Source organism: Pseudorasbora parva, chromosome 22 (assembly GCF_024679245.1).
Source record: "Pseudorasbora parva isolate DD20220531a chromosome 22, ASM2467924v1, whole genome shotgun sequence".
NCBI classification, from domain to species: domain Eukaryota; kingdom Metazoa; phylum Chordata; class Actinopteri; order Cypriniformes; family Gobionidae; genus Pseudorasbora; species Pseudorasbora parva.
The window spans coordinates 33,861,936-33,881,587 of record NC_090193.1 but is presented as its reverse complement, the minus strand read 5'-3'; the positions used below and the strand labels follow the sequence as shown (position 1 = coordinate 33,881,587).

The following is a 19,652-nucleotide window of genomic DNA, read 5'->3' as shown; positions in this document are numbered from 1 at the left end:
AACATATTTAAAAATCAAACTTTACAGCAGGGAAAATAAACATCTACTTTCATGGCAACTGTGAGGGGTGATAGGGGGTTGGGATTTTTAATTTATTTTTATAATTCATCCATTTATATTAAGCCTTAAAGTTCTGCATAATTAAGGGCGTAGCCACTTGAGTGACAGGTTGATTGCCAGCAACCGGCACCACAGCTCCACCCACGTCCCGCCTCTTTGCCCATTTTCGTTATCGGGGAGTGTTTCGTATTTCGTCAAGCTGCCATTTCATTTAGGCTTCAAAAGTGCATGAGAATTTTCCAAGCCCTCCCCCTTCCCCAGCACCACCTGTCTAAATTTGGTTCTCCCTAAGTTTCAGCAGTGTCCATCAATCACGCAGTAGCGTAGCAGATCTAGTCCGACAAGACTAAGCCTATGCACACCATTCTTATTAATAAATGCCGTTTAAGTCTATTCTAAGAGTTGTCAATATTGAAATAATATGCTTAGCCATGACGATAAGTGTGATTTAAAAACAGTGATGCATTTAGGAACCTTTTTTGTGCGTATGGACATTTTATAAATAATTTGCAGGAACATTTAGTAAATTGTTTTTTGTTCCCACTAAGGATTATTCTACACATACGCTCCAGATCCCTAAATAAGGCTCCAATTTGAGGCTTTAGTTTTCAACTAGTAATCTTCTTTTTGGGCAGGAAGGCACTGGTGATTTGGTTCATCACCACTGAGGCGGGAAAAAGTGGGAGGAGGAGGAAGATATACCAGATTACGCCTGTGACCGAGGCTTGAAACCAGTCTGTAAACATGGCTGACATGACCGTGACTGTGGCCAGCAGGTAGGCCACCAGGCCACAGGTGGCATGATACAGCCTCCACCGAGGAAACGAGTAAGTGCTGATGAGGTTGGGGAACAGGAGTAAGACGCCAAACATCGCTTGCAGCACAGTAGCAGCCATCGTAGTGACTCCCAGCAGGCTGTGCCAGGAAGTGAAGTGCGAATGCTCCTTTATGTTCTTACTGGCCACCATGAAGCTGAATCCTGTAGCTCCACACACCAGCAGCAGGGCCTGAAAGAACCAGTGCAGGTTGACCTTCCACTTACGGGATTTGAAGCAGAACGGGTTGCCCTCAGCGGAGAAAAGCAGGATCCCTTCTGTCATACACAGGCAAAACTATTACAAGAGAGAAAAGAGGACATGTTTAAAGGGGATGCCATGTAAAACACACATTTTTGGAAAGAGTTCAATACACAACACCACTCAAAAGTTTGATGTTTTTGAAATAAGTCTCTTGCCAAGGCTGCATTTAATCAAAAATACAGTAAAAATAGTAATATTTTGAAATATTATCACAATTTTAAATAACTGTTTCTATGTGAATGTATTGTAAATTGAAATGTATTCCTTTGATCAAAGCTGAATTTTCAGCACCATTACTCCAGTCTTTAGCGTCACATGATCCTTCAGAAATCATTCTAATCATTCTGCTTATTTGGTGCTCAAGAAACATTTATGATTATCATTAATGATGGAAACAGTTTTGCTGCCTAATGTGGAAATGGTGAAGCATTTTATCAGGATTCTTTAAATAATATAGAAAATTCAAAAGAACAGCATTTATTTATTTTTAGTTTTTACAACAATGTTTAATTTTGAGTGTTTAAGCTTTCGATTGATACCTAATTTATGATAAATTTACAATAAATGATAGGGGAAAAAGTATATGATGACTTATTGACTCTTCTGTATAAAGGAAGGAAAATGGACTGTTACTGAAGTGTACATGAGTCAGATTCTGAGAATGACCTCTGTCATGTGATCTGATCACACCTCATTTTTAGTGCAGAAGTCGATGTGTTATGTTTGTCATCATCAAGGTCAGTGTAATCAGACTCTCATGGTAAAGCAGCTGAGGCTAATTCCATTGTCTTTGTGTTTCACCACACTCTATTCATTATTAACAAAAGACATATTTTATTCATTCCCTGAGAGGATGAACGTCAATGAGACACTGCATTATTAAAAACTGCAGGAGTGACTATAATATGTTTTATTTGGCTAAAACAATTATTTGTATATCTTGTGTATTTGAATATATAAAAACGTACCCCAAGTGACATGCAGAAGGGATGCCAAGAGAAGAGACCTGAAATTAAACAACACAGCAAGATATTTAAAAACATTATATTAATTCTTATTTCATCAATACATAACCTTAAATATGCTTAACATCATTAGTTCATGTTCCAGCTATAGAATTGTGTGTGTGTGTGTATATATATATATATATATATATATATATATATATATATATATATATATATATATATATATATATATATATATATATATATATATATAATACCATGTACTCACCATGGTACATATTTAAAAACATGGTAAAATGTCCAAAAACCTTTTATATATTACTATAAAAATACAACAGTGCACTTGCAAAACGCAGTACTAGGCTACTATGGTAACCAAGGTACATCTTGTTTCGTTGTGGCATTCATTCATACAAAAACTTATATTCTTCAACCAAGGTCTGAAGATGTATTATTAGTCAGGAACTTTATGTGTCATGTTATTCTTTTTTAAATAAATATATAGTAATTTTAAATACATTTATTTATTAATTTTTACGAAAACTTTTTAAGTGAGCCATAGTACTAACGTTAGCAAACCCTTGGACATGTATCGCTTTTTTTCTACACCACCTTACGTATGTCATTATTATTCTATGTTAGGCTACTGCTACAGACTAGAAACATCTGTATACATATGTAACGTTATGTATCACACATGTAAATACAGGCAAAAGAAGTGAAATAACTCACTTGTTCCTGGTCTGGACAGTATGGCTATGATAATGAACAGGCCGAGTGAAATTGTGTGCGCAGCGACCACAGACATTCTGCGCAGCCACACATAGAGCCAGAAGTCCCGCATCCCGAGCCCCTCTCCAACCGCGCTGTACTCCACATCCGAAGACGAGCGCATCCCGAGCGGCATTGCTGAGAAACTCACTCAGATATTAACATTTAAGCCTGAACTGCACAACAGAAAATGTATTTTAAGTGTCATTACCACTAAGCGTCACAAAACATTTTGATCCAGGGCTTTTAGAACCAAAACGCATTACATTTCAGCTCTCTTAGTTTTAAAAAGACACTTGCGGTAGGAAAGCAGTTATTCCTGTTTGGTAGTTGTGACAGTATTTCCTGAATAGGGATCCTACTACGGTAAAGGATTGCTCTTAATATTCATGAACCACGTAATTGGGATTGGAAGGCTACCAAGCAACACTAGAATTATCTCATTAATATTCATGAGACGTGCGTTCTCCATTGGACAGTAACCAGGAACGTCGGCATAGCCTATTTAATATTACAAAATGTACATGATACGTAACTGTAATCTACTTCATATTTGTGAGCGAAGCTTTTGCCAGTGTAATGGATGCGCAGGACATTTAAAAGTGTAAAAACAGAGCAGGAGACATCTATAGGCGAAACGGTAACCCGTTTTCAAACAACCAGCTTTTGTAATGTTCGTGCCCTTGGCAGAAAGGGGGTAATGCTCTCAAGTACAGGGTTTCACACCACTGACCAATGGATTTACACTATTTTCCAGCTTTTCATGATCACTGGCTATAGATAATAATAATAAAAAAAGTACGTTCAAGACGATTTAATTTTTAGGCCCAATAACTAACACAACTAAAATAACTATATAAAAAAAAAGAAAATAAATAAATAAAAAAACATACATCCATATATAAATTTCATTCAGTGGTGTTAAAAGACTTATAACTAAATACATACATATACACATACATACACACACACAAACATGTACATTATGTATGTTTGTGTATAGATACATACAGTACATGTTTGTATATACATGAACATAAATTATGTTTGTGTGTACATACATGATGTATATATGTGTATGTATACACATATGTACGTACATAATTTAAGTCTTTTTAAACAAAACATTGAGTGAAATAGACAAACATAGTGCTGAGTATAAAGAATATTTTAATCCATTTTATAAACAACATTTACGTAGCAGCATTATTCAGTAGATTCTGAGGTATTTTCTGAATTCACAGAGAAATTCACTCCCCCATCTTGTTTCATACACGTCCACATACATACACGCACACAGACAGACAGACAGACAGACAGACAGACATTCATAGTAGCTAAACATGCGCACACACACATACACAATTCAGACAGTCAATCAAACATCCGGAGTCCTGCGTCCATAATTCTATATGGTAGAGTTCGTAGGGCTCGCTCTTTTAGTGGCTTGTAAGGCTGGCACTCTCAGTGGTGCAGTTTTGGCTGCAGAAAAATGAGACAAAGCAATTAATATGATAAACCATATTATACCCAAACTCCTTATAAAAATCAATATCGCTTATGCAAGCAAGTCTCGGTTTTATACTTGAATATTTTAAAAAATGTAATTTAACCTGTGAATTTTCAGCATCATTACTCCAGTTTTCAGTCACATGATCCTGCAGAAATCATTCTAATACCGTTTGCTGATTTGCTGCTCAAGAAACATTTCCTATCAATGTTGAAAATAGTTGTGTTCTATGGTTATGGATCCTTTGATGAACAGAAGGTAAAACAAAAAATATATATTTAAAAAAATAATATCAATATTTAATTTAATATCACTTTTTATAATCATAACGCATTCTTACAAGACACTATTGCATAATTACTATTACACTATTATTCATAATAAATTAGAAAAACTTTAAATTAAATAACAGGAAGAGGAATTAACTGAATTGCACCCTAACCCTACACATTTAATTAAACGTTAACTTAAATGTTAATTTTAAATAATTTAAATACGAGGGAAGAACTAAACACTAAACTTGGTTAAAAAGGTATTTATTTGGCAAAATTATTTGGCAAAAAATTAGTACATCAACAGGTTATGCATAGAATTTTAAAAAATGCACAGAAAAACAAAGCTCACAGGTAAAAGCATTTAATGACTACAGCGTAATCACTTATATGTTGTTGGTTCTCTCTTTTTGGCATATGTTCATATTTTCTTATGCCTGGACAAAAATGGTGTCCGCAAAATGTGCAATTCATGCATGCATATATTGGGCAACTTATACACATTTATTGGTAAATTTCATTTAGGCCCATAGCATAGCTTGGGTGTTGCAGTGGAAAGCAATATTAAAAATGAACAAAATTGAACATTTTCTTACCTTTTGTGTGCTGAGTTTCTTTTCCCCTCCTATGGAGAGTCCCGTCCCCTTGCTTTCTTTCCAGGGATAGAAGCCAGAATGAGGGGAGGTGGGCAGCCGGTGGGGTTTGGAGGTCGGCGAGGAGCCGCTGCTCTTGCGTTTCTTCCCCAAACCTTTGTGATCAAAGCTGGCCACCCTGCCGTGCAGTCCTGAGTCCACTCCTCGGCTGTGCGGGGCAGCATCCGGCGCCGAATGATGGGCTGGGGGGTGAGTCCTCTTAAAGGCCCAAGAGGAGGGCGCGTGGGAATCCGAGGGTGTGAGCTGGGGACGGGGCTTGCTTCCAGGCGAAAGCGAGCCATTAGTTTGTCCGTGAGAGGCTGACGGTGGCGTTTTGCTGATGAGCGGCCGCCCCTTATTCTGGGACATGCAATTCTTGTCCGGGCTGACAGCGTCCGACTCTTGGAAAGAGGCTTTCCGTTTGCGCAGCGCAGAGGAGTCCGTCGTGGACGTCCGCTCTGTTTCCCTGAGACGCAGCTGCTGTTTGCTGGGGCGGCCGACCGGATTCTTGGGCCGACCGGGGCCCGATTGAGCAGGAGCTCGACCGAGTTTAGAAGATGGAGATGTGGACTGACTGCCCGTAGAGTTCTCGGACTGACCGTAAGCCTTGCTGGTGGATGAACTCTGTAGGTTTGGCTCCTTGCCTGGTCCATGGGAAGAGTAGAAGGAAGTCTTGAGAGAAGTCGGGTTGTGACTTCCTGCTTTCTGTTTGGAATGCTGGGAAATGGAGGAAGGAGAGGCAGGAACAGCTGCAGGCTTGGCTGGAGGGCTCTGGGAATGAGGATCTGAAGCTTGAGGTATTTTTCTGTGAGCAAGAGAAGGAATTAGGGGAAGAAAAATAAATAAATTCAGAAGAACATTCACTTTTCACATGCAGTATAGGGACTAAAGACAGAAATAAATAGGTTTTGTTAGGGTCTGAAGAGCTTTAACTAATGAAGATTAACCTTAGAGCTACCTTGAAGAAATACATTGAGGCTTCCGAGCACATAATCTGTGAGTGAATCTCATGACGTGTCAAGAACAAGTCCTGCTCACATTTACCCCAAAACTTAAATGACATTGTGTATTTTCATTCAAATTAAAGGGATATTTCTTAAATGAAAATTAAGTCCTAATTTGCTCACACTGGTGCTGTTCTAATGCTATATGCCCTTCTTTCTTCAGACCACAAAAGGCCCCTTTTTTTCTTTTTCTTAAATGCCATTCGCACTCGTCTATATAAACGGCAGTGAATATCGACTGACAACAAGCTTTTAAAAAAAGATGCAAATGTATCACAGAAATATCCCATGTCATATAATCCATGTGTTTATGGTGTATTCGATAGGATTTGGTGAAAGTATGTGTGTAAGTATTATTTTAAGAGACTCCTGAGCTTGGCCGTTGGTCTTCTGTGCTCAGCATGTGTTCACGAGACTCTATGGTTCGAGACTCTTGGACTCGCCAGGAAAAAGTACACAAGTTGCAAGAAATCAAGATTAACCCAAGCCTAATGAATAGACAAATCGGAAAAAAAAGAAAAAAAATTCGGTGTACTTTCTTCAGAGTCAAATCTCCAGACAGGAACTGATGATAGTCAGAATTACAGTTGACAGATGTAAACACGATAACTTCTTATAACGACAAACACGAGTCATGACGGCTATATTAACCTCAGAAAAGAAAGTGCATAGATTGTTTGTTTTTCTGGGCGAGTCAGAGAGAACTGTGGCAATAAGAACGGGCAGTGAAGCACAGAAGACCAGTGGCCAAGGTCAGGATTTTCATTAAATAATACATTATATTACTTTTTTTTCCACCAAACCCTATCAACTCCCAGAACACTTTGAATATACAGCATGTGTCCAAGATCCTTCTGTGATGCGTTTCGTTTTTTTGTTGTTGATGATGCCGCTATTCACTGCAATTATATGGACGAGCACAAGCAGAACTTTTTTTTAAATTCTCCTTTTGTATGAACAGAGGTCTTACGGGTGTGGAACAACATTAGTCATTAATGACATCAAGTTCATTTTTGGGTGAACTAACCCTTTAATATTAATTTCAGGATGAACTAACCCGTTTAGCACATTTCACCCAAAACCTTATTATTATTGCATCATTATTGTATCATCTGGTGTTTTACTCCATTAGCAATTATGATTCTCATTGATGCATTACAATTATTAAAATCAGCACAAAAAACACTAGTACAATAAATACTTTCCAGTAGTCCCTACAATAAATAGTAGTACAATAGGCAGTACAATAAATACTTTCCAGTTTAAATAAAAGTCATATAAAAATGATATAATGTAAATGTTTTTCTTGTTACACTAATGCAAATTTGAGAAATTTCCTTAAATATTTTCCTTTTGATATCAGGGTGAAATATTACTTGAACATATTTGTGACTGGCTTTGTGATTCTCAACCTCAATGATGATTCTCATTCCTGAAATACAGTTAATTATTAAAATCAGAAAAAGTTGGTACAATAAAGAGTACCATAATAAATAAATACTTTAAAATTTAAATTTTACATTAATTTAAGATTCCATTACAGTAACGCAAATTTGAAAAAATCTCCCCAATTTACATACAAAAACAAGCTCAGCTCACAATGCATATTATCATTTCTTATATTTTCCTTTTGGTATCAGGGTGAAGTATTATGTGGCTGCTTTTGTTAATATGACCACACTGTTTGCATCTATGACCATCATAAGGTTATGATAGCGAGGTTCTTACTTCCACAGATGTGCGCTGAGGTGGTTCTCCACCATGACACTCATGGCAGACCGTAGATGGTGCAATCGTCGATCAAAAGTGAAAACACCGTGACCCAGAGAATGACTCCCAAATGAACAAAGCTATGGGGGAAAAGTCAAGTATTAACACTAATACTCTTCCTTTCAAAAATATAGACTGTATAAAGAGCTAGTATTAAAAAAGACCACAGACAATGGACATCATTTACTAAAAATTGTGTGATTGTTTCATATTTGTATGCACCGGATAACTTGTTACAAAAAAATCTCCACCAAATGTACTTAATTCTGAGCGACTGCAGTGTATACATGAGGTCCTTTAAATAAAACACGCCCAAACCATCTGCATAAGCTTTTCTTTAAAACAGGGCTCCAGACTAACATTGGAGAGCAATGGAAGCAACGTCACTAAGTTCTACAGATGGTAGTGCCAGCACCTGATTGGGTGGCGCAGGAGGATAATTTATCAGTTAATATAATAAAATTATTATTTTGAAAGCCGATAAACTGTCTGCACAGCGCAGCTCAAATAAGTAGCGCAGTTCCGTTCCGCTTTCTTTTGATGTTTCTCATATATAACAAATGTCAGCTCTTATCAGTTGGGTACCGTGGTGGAGGCACCAGTGCAACCTCGAACAATTTAGTCGCATCAACAGGAAAAAAAGGTCGCAGTCTGGAGCCCTGCCTTACAGCCTTTCGTCACTCTTGACAAACATAAGCCACTCTTTGCAGACACGCCCTTAACTACTTCTATAACTCTTATTACATCATTATAGTAATGCTAGATGACATGGTGTAAGTGTTTGTTTGTACCGCGGCTGGTTTTGGATGCCATGGAGTTGAGTGCCAGTCTGCGGGGTCATCGTTCCCCTCTCCTTCGCTCTCATCACCTGAGATGTGGGCCTGGATGAGAGGAGAGTGCGGTCGTGTGCTGCCATCCTCCGGATGGGGATTATCCTCCTCCACGCTTTCAGACAATGTGGGTGTTCTGCCACACACACACACAGTTAAATGTCTTTAAAGAAAACTACAGGTAACTACTCGCAAAACACAAAAGTCAGAGAGAGAGATTTTTCTTAAAGGGGTGGTTGCATGCGATTTCCCTTTTTTAACATTAGTTAGTGTGTAATGTTGCTGCTTGAGCATAAACAGTATCTGCAAAGTTACAGCGCTGAAAGTTCAATGCAAACGGAGATATTGTCTTTTAAAGTTACAGCAGTTTATTGCCTATAAAAACCGGTTTGGACTACAACAAGCTTCTTCCCGGGTTGGTGACATCCTAAACCCTTGCTGTTAGCATAAACACTTCCCCAGATGTGACTTCTGCCCGTAATGGTAAGGGCCGTGGCATTTCTGGACAACCTGTGCTTGGCACTTCAGCCAATAAAAATACATGAAACTACATTTGGCCATCTAACCAATCTAAGACCATTGTGTTTTTCAGAGGGATGAGCTCCATAGAAGCAGGAAGCAAACAGTTCAAAGGACAGTGGAGACAGCGGTGTGGAATAAAGGTCAAATATAAGATAAATATGACGTTTTAAAAAAAGAAGTATTAAGACATGTTATACTGCTCCCCATAAACACAACCAAGCCTAGAAAAAAAAACACAGAACCACTTAATCAATGTTTCTAACCTAAATGCAGGGCTGTTGGTCAGAGGTCTCCGGCAGAGAGGCGGTGCAGGTGCATCTCTGGGAGGTTCTGGGCTTACAGTCGGAGCAGCTGAATTCTCCGGGGCCTGAGATACACGATCACGAGCCTTCGAACTCATCTTCAGTTCCGCCACCAGCTGGTCAAAGTTTTTACTTCTGCCTTGCACCTTCCTGCGCTGATGAATGGAATGAATCTGGAGGAGAGATGATGATGATGGTTTTTTTTGGACTGAAACCCTGCAACACACTTTCATTCATAAAACATATGCTAACTGGTTTGATCTGATGAGGACAGGAATTGTGGTTTTGGCTTTTGTAGAATATTAAGTGGAAAGCCTTTAAGGGATTGTGAAGTTTGAATAAATAATTTAGAGGAAGTGTTCACCCTGATGACTGCACAACACAAACACAAACAATGTGTTTCTCTAAATGTATGGGCAAAAACATTTTATAAAACACCTTTGTAGCACCATGACCTGGAATTTGAAAAACATAATTTAGCTGTAAAGCAAGACAAATTCTTCCTTGATTTGAGTACCTACGTTCCTCTATTATGCGTAATAAATAAATCAAACATTCACAATTGCGTTACACAATTCAATTTCACCCTCAATGATTTGAATACACTTTTTATTAGGCAATTTAATGTGCTTTTTATTACTCCTAAAGCAAGCTTCACAATCGCTCATCTCATAACTCACGGGTATTAAAGAGTTAATAATATTTTATCACCCAAATACTGTTTAAGTATCACTCAAAAATGACCATGCAAGTCCCTGTGAATTATTTCTTATGCAATACAATATTTTAGTAAAAAAATAAAAAACCTTCATATAAGAGGTGTGTATATATGTATATGTATGTATGTGCGTGTGTGTGTGTGTGTATATATATATATATATATATATATATACACACACACACACACGCATCTATACAATATAATATAATATAAACCCTATAGACAGACAATTTCTGCTGAATTTACAAAAACTTGAAGCCATGTTTCACAAATGAAGAGGCTTTTCCTGTAACCCCTTCCCCATTTCCTGTTAGTCAGGTCAGCTGAACTTCCTGTTCATCTACACACACTGAAACCAGCGTCCAGTGAAGGGCTTCAACACTCTGATGGCAAGACACACTTTCACTACTACAGGACAGTAAAATGTAACAGTTCTGCTTCTGCCTGAATAAAGATCAGTAGTTAATGCATGTCGATTATGAATAGGAAATTGATAACAATGATTTGCACACTGATAACAGGTTATGTTAGATGAAGTGGTGGTCAACTCACATTGCAGGTCAGAAGTCGAGTACAAACTTTCTTTCTCTCGGGGTCCAACACACCACAGTGCTTGTCGAGGTCACATTCTTTTTCTGCAGAAACACAAGAAAAGTTACGGACAAATGCATGATTTTTTTGGACCTAGGTGGTCTATACTGGATGGATGGTACTTAAATTCAGAAGCTAAGAGAGCCATTGATATATTAGTAATAAAAAAAAAAATCATATACTATGTATATAGTCACATGAAAAAAGTAAAAGTACCCTTTTGAATTCTATTGTTTTATGTAACAGGACGTGAAAAAATAATCTGGGACCTATTGCACAAAACTAGGATAAGGGATTAAGCCAGGATATCTTGGTGATCCTGGCTCAATTTATCTACTAATATACAGTTATCTTTCTTTATTGTTATCTTTCTTGGTGTGAGTGTGCCTTCAGGGTATGTTTACACGACAGCGGTGTACTAAATTTTGCATACAGATGACAAGATCATCAAGATATCCTGGCTTAATCCCTAAACCTAGTTTTGTGGAATAGGCCCCTGGTCTTTAGCAGGGGGTTGCCTCCTTAAATTCGCATTCATGGGTCTATATATCACATAATAATCGCTTTAACCCGCGGACATGGAAAACAACCTGTAATGTGTTAATATGTGCCAGGAGTTATTAATATGATAATCGGCGTCGGTACCTTTTGATTGTAATATGCGAGTAATTTGCTCCCATTCATAAAAAACTCCTCTGTGGTCGTCATGAAGACTCGCGACAAAACAACATCCCTCAGGGCTTTTAGTTCAAACGTGTGCAGATGTGGAGAAATATTGATAGATTCTCACATGTTTGAGTCAAATTTCTATACAGAGAAGTATTATTTATTCAATCTTTATCCAAAATCCGCGGATGTATCATTATGAGCGCCGTAGACTGTGATGTGCTGTTTTCAGTTCATACTGGCAGCCAGAGGGCGCTGGCAAGCTGTACTAGTGCACATTCAGTCCATATATGGCACATGCTGAAGAAGAACATACCACCAGGAACTCCCTGACATAAACAAACCTTCCAGAGATCGCTATAACATGGAGATAGACACGTTTGAAGACAATAAACACACAATCGCGACAATATATGGTGGGTCTGTGTTCTTTATGCCATGTTGGGTGGTTTCATAATAGTTTTGCTGGTGTGCTAAGCTAACATGCTAGCTTGCCCTAAGATGCACCTGCCACTGAGCAAATCATTTTTTTTTTACAATAAAATTAAGTAAGTGTAAAACTACTGAAATATTTATTTGCAAGAAATAATTTTGACAGAGTCACAGAGAAGGTGAAGTGAGAGGTCTGATTTAGAAATTAGGTTAAAAGAAGAGTTTGAATAGAGTCGTTAGTAATTAATGCCGCCTTCAAGTGCTATCGGAAATTTGATAATTCCCACTTCTGAAGTCGTAATTACGAGCTCACCGCATTCAAATTTTGAAATGAGAGTTCATGTGCAATTTTTACCTAGGAAACTCGTATTTATGATAATTCAGAGAGCACGTGAAGGCATCATAATAATTAGAGCCATAAATCGGCCGCAAAATAAAATCACATGATATGATCTTGTAAATAATTTAATAAAATTCAGAGTTTTAGACTTATCTTCAGATTTGAAATATAACCTGGTCAGACTTGTGGCTTTAGCTGTAGTGCATTTCGAGATTGCTCCAAGGCAAACTTCAATTTTATTTTCATAAAGATATTTCATACAAATACATGTCTAATAACTTTACAAAACTTTATATGGCTATTTTTGATTATAATTTTTTTTTATGATTTTGACTTTACAGTAAACTGTCAAGTATCTGCTTTCAAATGAGACCATACTTATGCTTTTAGTGCAAAGGATTCATGAACTGTATTTGTTTTAGTCTGAGTATACATATCTTAGGATTTTTTTCTAAAGTGGGGGTGCAGCCGAACAGGTTCTCCTGATTCCTATGGTAGCAGTAAGGGTGCATTTATTTTACCACCCATGGTGGCTTCTCTTGATTTTGGCCTAGTATTTGTTAAATAAACCATGACACTGTGTAATATGTCATGTGTTGTTGTTCATTGGAGGTTGTATTTACCTAATTTTAAGCCCTGCCAAGCATCAGATGATTTTATTAGGTCCTGATACGCGAAACCACAGAATTTCTTCACATGACTGTATTTGGTTTCACCTTAATTCCATAAAGCATTCAAGGACCTTTCCGTTTTATGCTTGGATTTACTCTTCTAGGAACTGCCTATCACATGACTTTGTGAGCTGATTACACATATAGATTAATAATTAGGCATGCCATAAACCACAAAAAAAAAAACTAAACAAAAAAGATGCAGCCTTTGTACACCCAAAGTAGTCAGCAGGATGCACACAGAACGTTTTTTTTTTGAAAATGTGGATGCAAACGTAGCCAAGTGTTAATTATCCAATGCAAGTCGTATATAGACCTTATGCGCCGGAGAAACAAGTGTGCAGCCGTCTAATTTTGTTTCATAACTTCTGTTTGTAACTTCTGTCTTCTTTTAGATGATGTGAAATGGATTTAATTATTGTTGAGTTAAGGAAAGTTATCGTGAGCATTGTAATGTCAGTGGACTAGGAAGATTTTAAAATGAGCTGTTCATTTATAAATCCGTAAGATCTCGCCTACATGCTGTGGAAATACAAACCGGAAAACAGAACAGAGCTACAGAAGGTCTATAATAAATCCGGTATAATTTGGAGAGATGGCTATGATGAGCCTCAGTCAAGACTTACTAGAGACCATCTTGTACGTCCTCTGCCCACGGAGGTGTCCGGAGGCAACAGTGGCCGAGGCAGCCTCGCCTCTCTGGGATTGAGGCCTCTCAGTTGAGGAAGGCCGATTGGGCGACGGCCCTCCGTGTGGCCATGGGGGGTCTCTGTGAGTAGGGGGAGGGGAGCTCCGTGTGGATTCGATGGGAGGGGGCTGCTTAAAAACAGTTGATTCTGAATGACTCGAGTTTGAAGGCGAGTGCCTGGGGAAAAGGTATTCATTTTTGAATTAGAGAGGTTGTATGTTGCTAACAGCCACAAATGATCAGATTCTTACACTTCAGACACTCTAAAAATGAAAATTTGGTCATCATTTACTCAAATGTTGCTTCAAATCCGTAAGACTTCCATTCATCTTTGGAACACACATTTTGATGAAATTTCAGTCTCTCCATTGAAAGTCTCTTCACACAAAACATAAAATATATCCATTAGGGCTAACATGCGATTAACGTCCTTAATGTGCCAAAATAATTTAACGCAATTAACACTTCTTTTAACGCACACTGAGCATCTACAAGCACCCGTTACCCTGGTAGGAGGACATTTCCATTCTAACTCTTTAACCAGATTCGGCTTCTGTTTGTGATGGGGGGGTTAGGGTTAGGTTACTACATGCTGCGGTTACCATTTCTCGTGTATTTCTCGTAAAATTTAAATAGAAAATGGGGGGAAAAAAGTTGAATGCACATTTTGCAAGCAACAGTTTTATAATCACAGCTCGATGACAAACATGTCATATCACCTAAAAACGGTAAGCTAACTTGTCTGCGTTAGGTTGCCCCGTCTGTTTTGAGTAACGTTAGGCTATATGAACATCAGAATTGCCATATTTCAATGTTGTAGTGTAATAATTGTTTTATAACTAAATGGAATAGTATTTTAGTTTTTATTTGGAACCTACTGCGCGATGCGTGCCCACTGTTTGTAGTAGTTTTGAGGCTATACTTTATTTTTCAGTTCTGCACTTTATTTCGTTTCTGCTCTTGACCTAGCTTAATATTCCTTTTTTATTAAAGAAGACGTGGCTTTTATGTTCAAGAGTAAAAGCTTTAAAGGGTTACTTCAGCGATTAGCATATGGCTTTGTATAATCAAATGATTGTGCTTCCCCCCCCCTCATATCCCCCAAAATTCCTCCCGTGACGCAAACTGACGATATGCATCATCTTTGGAATGTTTGGCCAGAAGCTAAAGACTACAGCCAGCAGAGGGAGCCATTTCCGCATTTTTTCAACCTGGAGATGGGAGATCACACTCACAGCACAGCTCACAGCTGCAGGCATTAATTTAAACGGATGCTAAGCAATGTAAGTGTTTTGACTTCTCAAATTAATTTCTGTGAAAGTTAAGCTTTCAAAAGCATGAACTGAAAACGCACCAGACTGAACATGCGTTGCGAATGTGGTCGCGATTTCCTCAGCTCTCATCACGAAAGCTCATTTATGACATTAAATGTAATCTGACTCCTAATCTGAGTTAGTGCTGTGAGACTCACGTGGCAACGTCTAGAAGGCACCAAATTCAAAAATAATTTCACATTTCTATTACATTAATGACCCAGTTTAACTACAGATTCATCTTTCCTGCACTGAAGTACCCCTTTAAGTTAATAGTCTATTTGTGTCTCAGCCGTAAAGCTGAGCTCTTATGTTCGAGCTGCAGAGAGCGGCTGAAATTAGTGTCTGTCAGTTATTATAATACATATGACAAAATGGCAAATTATGTTGCATATTCCTCAAAAGTCTGTGTCATAACATCACTAGTTGACAACATGGTACTATATTTTCAGAAATCATAATCTATGATATTGCGCAGGTGCACGGGATGCAATGCTGTCAGAGCCGACAGATTGTGCGACTCATTTCAGTGCAAAATAATCAGGTCAAAAACTATTTAATATACTTCAAAACTAGTTTATTATGTTCATTTATAACTAATTTAGGCAGACAACAAGGCTACCAAGTACTGCGCACCACACGCAGCTAATTAGTTAAAAAACAAATTCCCTAACGTCATTTTTAGTTGAAAATTCCAGGACTTCAGTTGACCAATATTTTCTTTGGTTGATTACAGCCCTAGTGTTTGGTAATCATATGTTTATGCAGTCAAGTCAAAGAGGTTGATGTTCGGTAGCGCAGCTCGACTTGTCTAAAATGAGAACAACCTCATTGTTGTTGCTTTGTACACAAACTATACACTTTGACTTCTGCAAAGTTTTTTCTGTAATTTTTTTGTCATGGGTGCTTAGGCGTGTATAAACGTATTATATACTAGAACTATATGGACACCTTATATTTGGTTATTTGGTGTTCTTTTGGAGTCACCCATGATCATTGATGATTGAATCACCCTTAAAACTGGATATAGCAAACGATGACAAAATGAACGTTTAATGAGATAAATGGAATATGCTTAAATTGTACGATAAGTGTGCAATTAATCACAACAAAAGTGTGATTAATTACTTTTTTTTTTAATGAATCGATTGACAGCCCTAAAATAAATATGAATCTAGTTTAATCCAAGTCTTCTGAAGAGACTCGATCACTTAATATGATGAACATATTTAATTTAGGCTTTTATTAGCCTTGCTTCCGCAGGAACTAATGAGTTTTTTTCTTGCGCGTCAAGCAAGTACGGTTGAGTTTCTGTTTTCTGTTTGCGGATCAATGTTTATATGTGAATAGAAGCCTAAATTAAGAAAACTTTTCATTGTATAAAGTGATTGGAAAGAACATACATCCCTTTATGAGCGTTTTGAAGGTCAGAGTTTTGGATGAATTGACTTTCAAGAGACGGACAGACATTAACAGATTTAAAAAAAAATATCTTAATTTGTGTTCCGAAGACAAACTAAAGTTTTACGGGTTTAGAATGACGGAAGGGCCGGAAATTTTAATCATATGGCAAACTCTCTCTTAAACAAAATAGCAAGATCAGATTCATTAATCTTACCAAACTCCATCTTTCGTGGGTTTTGAGTGTCTGAATTGAGGCGGCGTGGAGGGAGATTGCGGAGATGCCCGTGGGGGTCCGACATTCTGGGTCCTGCCACTCCAAGAGGAGGTTCCGTGGGAGGGTGGGGTGTGTCCATGGCGAGGTCTTTGCTGCTGAGGCGGAGGTGGGGTGGAGCGGAGGTGTGCATAGAGCTTACCCAGAGGGCCGTGTCTCCTCTCGCAGTGCTTTTCGAACGCCTGAGGCTTCACCACCTGACTGCAGTGTCCACACACCACCAGGAAGAAGTCATCGTGCCCAGGATAATGACCGAAGATTGACATATCTGCAGAAGCAGACCAAACAATAGGGAAGAATTAGCATCGTTCAAAAACTCAACCTACAGAATTTTTGAAAGAATGAATGAAAACATTACAAAAAAAATGACTTAAGTTAATTAAACATGCCATGGTAGTTCATACTAGTAACCGTCTAATATGACCAACATGAGGTTAAATTGAACAGAAACATTTCACACTATTATCATACAAATAACTAAATGATGCTTTAATTAAAACGAAAGATGTTTTACTTAAATTTTTTATTTTTTTTATTTTTTTACAAAACACAACATTTATTATCTTAAGGTTATTGTCATTGGTCAAAAGCAATGTCTGCATGCACAATCAAGTAAAAAAAAAAACAGACTGGGCTGTGAGTATTTTTTAAAATTATTATTGACCAATAACTTCAGCAATTCTGAGTATGATATATAAATTATAGTCTTACTTTTTAAATCAAGCATTCCATTCATTATAACTCATGGTTTCTTTTTAAGCTTAAATTTAGTGATGTATTTTTTTTTCTCTCTTTATTGTTTTGTTAATATTATTATTTATTATTCTTATTTTTATTACTGTTCTTTGTACAGCACAGTGGTCAACTTTTGTTGTGTCTATTTGTGCTTTATAAATAAATAAATGAAATGAAATTATACAGACTATACAGTTTGATAATAACCACATAAGATATGTTAGAGTCTGTGTACCACTGGTTTCATATCATAAGCATTTATTCAATGTCAGCAATTTTTAGTATGTCTCATGTGTCAAATATTGTGCGTATCGACATAGCTACCCCATTGGTATTGTTTAAAGAAAGCAAATATAGGTCGACCACTTCTTTCTTTGTCATAATTGGAAAACTCAAATTTTTGAGGTTTTTTTTATTTTTATGACATATACGCTTGATATAAATGATATAAATAATTTTTTTAGAAAAATTATACGTGGTTTAAATTATAAGACAAGGACGGAATTACAGTGTGTTGGAATGGGAATTTCAATGGTTTAAGTTAAGACAAAATTGAAAGAGAAGGGAGGTTGATGGATGATAAAATGCTGAAAGCATGAATTTAGGCAAACTGCACTGTTTAAATTGGGAGTTCACCCTATAACATTATAATAACTGTTGGTTTTTAACTAACTGATATTGAATTTAAAAAATATGGCATTTACTTCTTTATTACACATTTATAAGAATGTTTATAGATGTTGGACCTGAGAGGAAGAACCATCACATTTATTAATGTTGATCATCTTAAAACAGCAAAATAATAAGCGTATATATCAGTTCATCACTAAATGAGTTCATTTCACCACTGTCTACCTGTGAAATCAAAGGAAAGTACATAACGCCTACCCTCTTTCCTCAGTGTCATGGTTTCCGTCGTTTTTTTGCCATTCTTGCTGTATTCATCTCCATCGGACCCTATGAAAAATGGATGGAGGAAGTGTAGTAAAAGAGTATATTAAAAAATTACATTATAATAGCAATATCAATCAACACTTTACCAGTGCATATATGGGGTATGGGACTCTTATACATCCAACCTTCAAAACTAAAAATTCAAAGGGCCATAAACATTAAGGAGGCATCCCCTTCAATATTCAGACCTATGATGGGTTCTTCTAAGGTAGACTATATTTGGTCCAGAATGGTTCCAGTCTTGAATGCTCTATACTGAGTAAAAACTGTGAGAACAGGGACATGTATTGAATTATGCACAGTGTGGTGTTTAATGGGAGTAATAATATGATATCTAAACAACTGTTTAAGGTTTATTCCCTAAAATGTGTAATGTACAATGCAATCTGTGCCATGAACTGCTCATCTGTGAAGCACAAGCTCTTCTGTGGGTGGGGCCAAAATAAAAACTACCTGCAAATGATTCCAGCACTATTGACTGATTTGACCATGTGCCCGTCGACAGAAGGAGATCCGTGGTTTCAAACTGAGTGCGTTTGTTACATTTGAAGTTCCAGACAAAACGAACACGGAACACGTTCTATTATGACGACACTCATCAGAGAGAGAGCGCAAGCGCGTAACCCGGCCGGCACTAGGACCCGGCAGGTTCTTTGTTTGGGTAACATGGTTCGGGATGCCGTGCCTTTTCCACGAAAAATAAAGCACATCCGTGAGACTTTTTTGTGGTGGATGGAGAAATACCGGCGACGAAGTGCTCACTCACCCTCCGATGCTGTCAGGTTGGCTCTTTCCGTCCAGACGCTCCAGCTTTGGCCCACGAAATCATCGAGACAAGGCACCCGCCGTTCCAGAGCAGCCATTACTTTAACTGCGCGTTCACGCACCGCCATCATCACTGCGCGGCAAGGCCCTGACGTCACATTGCGCGCTCCCGTGGGCGGAGAGGGAACCTGCGTGTGCGCGCACTTGTTCATGAAATGCAGAATCTTTTTTTCCATGTAATTTTAAATATTAATTTTATTTGCATCATTGCTGGTTTTTTTTTTTTTGACGTATTTCACTATTACTGTACACATATTAAAATTAGCAATGCAAATACATATTTGTCACTCACAAAGGGTTCATTAAACTAAAATTAAATAG

General features: G+C 37.7%; 2 protein-coding genes across 3 annotated transcripts; both read right to left on the bottom strand.

Moving 5' to 3' along the window:
- Positions 1-293: 293 nt before the first annotated feature.
- On the bottom strand, positions 294-3,245 carry cyb561d1 (cytochrome b561 family, member D1). The gene is made up of 3 exons (XM_067431474.1): positions 2,840-3,245; positions 2,108-2,145; positions 294-1,172 (listed from the first exon to the last, which is right to left on the bottom strand). The coding sequence occupies exons 1-3, from the start codon at positions 3,012-3,014 to the stop codon at positions 669-671; spliced, it is 717 nt and encodes a 238-aa protein (XP_067287575.1). The 5' UTR covers positions 3,015-3,245; the 3' UTR covers positions 294-668.
- A 786-nt stretch (positions 3,246-4,031) lies between these two features.
- On the bottom strand, positions 4,032-19,553 carry atxn7l2a (ataxin 7-like 2a). 2 transcript variants are annotated; one of them, XR_010900519.1, is made up of 11 exons: positions 19,273-19,553; positions 18,441-18,509; positions 16,761-17,085; positions 13,768-14,006; positions 10,994-11,076; positions 9,682-9,893; positions 8,858-9,032; positions 8,025-8,146; positions 5,257-6,097; positions 4,492-4,630; positions 4,032-4,360 (listed from the first exon to the last, which is right to left on the bottom strand). XR_010900519.1 is itself a non-coding variant. In XM_067430904.1 (10 exons), exons 1-10 carry the CDS (start codon positions 19,505-19,507, stop codon positions 4,343-4,345), a joined length of 2,319 nt encoding a protein of 772 aa, XP_067287005.1. In that variant the 5' UTR covers positions 19,508-19,551; the 3' UTR covers positions 4,032-4,342. The 2 variants fall into 2 exon arrangements, 1 of the variants encoding a protein (XP_067287005.1); XM_067430904.1 differs by lacking the exon at positions 4,492-4,630 and having other exon boundaries at positions 19,273-19,551.
- Between the last annotated feature and the right edge of the window lie 99 nt (positions 19,554-19,652).